The sequence below is a fragment of the Cebus imitator genome, unplaced genomic scaffold (assembly GCF_001604975.1).
Source record: "Cebus imitator isolate Cc_AM_T3 unplaced genomic scaffold, Cebus_imitator-1.0 Scaffold721, whole genome shotgun sequence".
NCBI lineage: Eukaryota > Metazoa > Chordata > Mammalia > Primates > Cebidae > Cebus > Cebus imitator.
Window position 1 is genome coordinate 457,333 of NW_016108036.1, and position 2,401 is coordinate 459,733.

General features: G+C 41.9%; 1 protein-coding gene across 1 annotated transcript in view; it reads left to right on the forward strand.

The window, feature by feature from the left end:
* The window catches only part of CLECL1 (C-type lectin like 1), a 22,745-nt gene extending 20,684 nt beyond the window's left edge, over positions 1–2,061 (forward strand). Inside the window, 1 exon segment of the mRNA XM_017519012.2 lies at positions 1,163–2,061. Coding sequence (XP_017374501.2) covers positions 1,163–1,193 — 31 coding nt within the window. The 3' untranslated portion in view covers positions 1,194–2,061.
* The last annotated feature ends 340 nt before the right edge of the window (positions 2,062–2,401 follow it).

The window sequence follows — 2,401 nt, forward strand, 5'->3', positions numbered from 1 at the left end:
AAAAAAAAAAAAAAAAAAAAAAAAAAAAAAAAAAAGAGGTACTCAAAAAATTATATTTATTGTATTAAGTTTTTTCTAAGAGATTTCACAAGTGCTGATATGAGGCTAAAGAGATAAGATATAGAAGAAATGGAATCATAGACAATGGAGGCCTAATTAGAAGGTCACTGAGTGCCAAGGGAAAATCCAAGTATTTGTCTGCTTGGTTACTGATACTGAAAGAGAATCTTATAAATACCAAAGGAGTTTATGTAAACAAGTGCTTCAGTGATAAATTTTACCCAAGTCAATGCTATGTTTATTCTCACCTCTTTACGGTGATTATATCCTTACAAATGTTTTTCCACACACTCTTATAACAAATCACATTATATATGCTGAGTTGAACAATGTTTATTTTGTGGTTGGTTGTTTGTTTGTTTTTAGAGACAGGGACTCTGTCACTCAGGCTGGAGCACAATCATAGCTCACCACAGCTTCAAACTCTTGGGCTCAAGTGCTCCTAAGTAGCTGGGACATACTTCCAAACCCAACTAATTTTTTTATTTTTATTTTAGTAAAAATGGGCTCTTGCTATGTTACCCAGGCTGGTCTTGAACTCCTGGCCTCAAGTGATGCTCCCCTTTCAGCCTCCCAAGCCGTTGAGATTATGAGTATGAACCACTGTACCTGGCCAACCCTGTTGATATTGATTGATGAGAAAAAAAATTCATGCTATGGCACATTGGCACTGCATGTAAGCACACACAATAAAATACTTTTTCTTTTTACAGGCACAGTAGTGTTTATAAAACTATACAAATATTTACCGGACTAATTTTCAAACTAAGCTATTTTAAAACACAGAAATGCTTCCAGGAAGAATAATCATCCAGGACTTGCTGGGTAAAGGGAGGGACACTAAAATAGTTGACATCATTTATATGCTGCTAATGGTTCAACAAGTTCTTGGGATTCAGACCCTGCTAGAGCTGTGTCGGTGTTCTGGTTTGCATCCAGTTCACAGAAGGACATGAGGGTGTGGTTTACTTCTCACGCGATTCGAAGATGGAGTCTAGCAAGTATTCTAAGAGGGTCCCATAATAATCCATTCAATACTTTTGCCTCAAATACTTTGGGAATAATACCTCATTATTTTCTTTCTCCCTCCTCTCAAATCTAGAAATCCAATCTTTTTTGACATATGCATATAGAAGTCATTGGATTTCAGTATTGAGGAGATAGAGGCTACTGAAATCCATATGTCTGCCTCTGAGGTCTTCTCTGGAAGAGGTCTCTGATGAAGAGGACAAAACTCTTACTTGATGTCACAGTTTGAGTAAGAGGAATGGGATAAGTTCTTGGCAGCCACCAGCCACCAGGAGATGGCTGAAATAGATTACTGGGAAATTCAAGGCCAATCAATAGAATTATCTGGAGATAAACTCTCTGGGACAGTGTTAATCAGATTGTCATGCCCTATTTGAGTCACAGTTTGTGTTAGTCAGAGATACGGTGAAGTCTAAGGAGGATGGGGAAGAGTGATTGGTGGTAGCAGATAAAAGACAAATGAATCAGTGGGATCAATGGAGATGACCAGGTTTGGTGAGAAGACAATATCATGACAGAAGGTGTCCAGAGACAGAGTGAGACACAGACACAGGAACAGGATCCTGTGCCATGCTCCAGGAAAAGCATGGAAAAGGCAAGTGGTGAGGGCAGAAGACAGTTCTACAAGAACATGAAGTCCAGACACACAAAGGGCTGGAGAGGCAGAAACACAGTGGTGAGGGTGAGCCCGAGAGAAGATGTGGGGAGCAAGGACTCATGGCAGAGAAGACCCTGGTTTACCAAGATGAGAAAGTCAACTGTGAAGGTGTACTAAGAACACATGAAGGATGAGTGGAACCCAGGGGCCACAAAGTCTTTGAAGGCAGAAGATATAAGACAATCTATGGGCAGGAAGAAAAACATTAGTGAAAATATGCAGGCCAATGTCAGAGGGGCCTCGGATGGCAGAGAGAAGACCAGTGATGTGCGTGAAAGGAGTGCTGTGGGAACAGACCCAGTGTGAAGTTATGAGAAAAAGTGAGATGGTGAGGGAGAATCAGAGCCGAGACAGGAACCAATGATGAGGCCGGGCCCAGTGGCTCACACCTGTAATCCCAGCACTTTGGAAGGCTAAGGCAGGCAGATCACAAGGCCAGGAGTTTGAGACCAGCCTAGCCAAAACGGTGAAACCCCATCTCTACTAAAAACACAAAAATTAGCTGGGCGTGGTGGTGGGTGCCTATAGTCCCAGGTACTCAGGAGGCTGAGGCAGGAGAATTGCTTGAACCTGAGAGGCAGAGGTTACAGTGAGCCAAAGATCATGCCATTGCACTCAAGCCTGGGTGACAGAGCAAGACTCTGACTTAAAAAA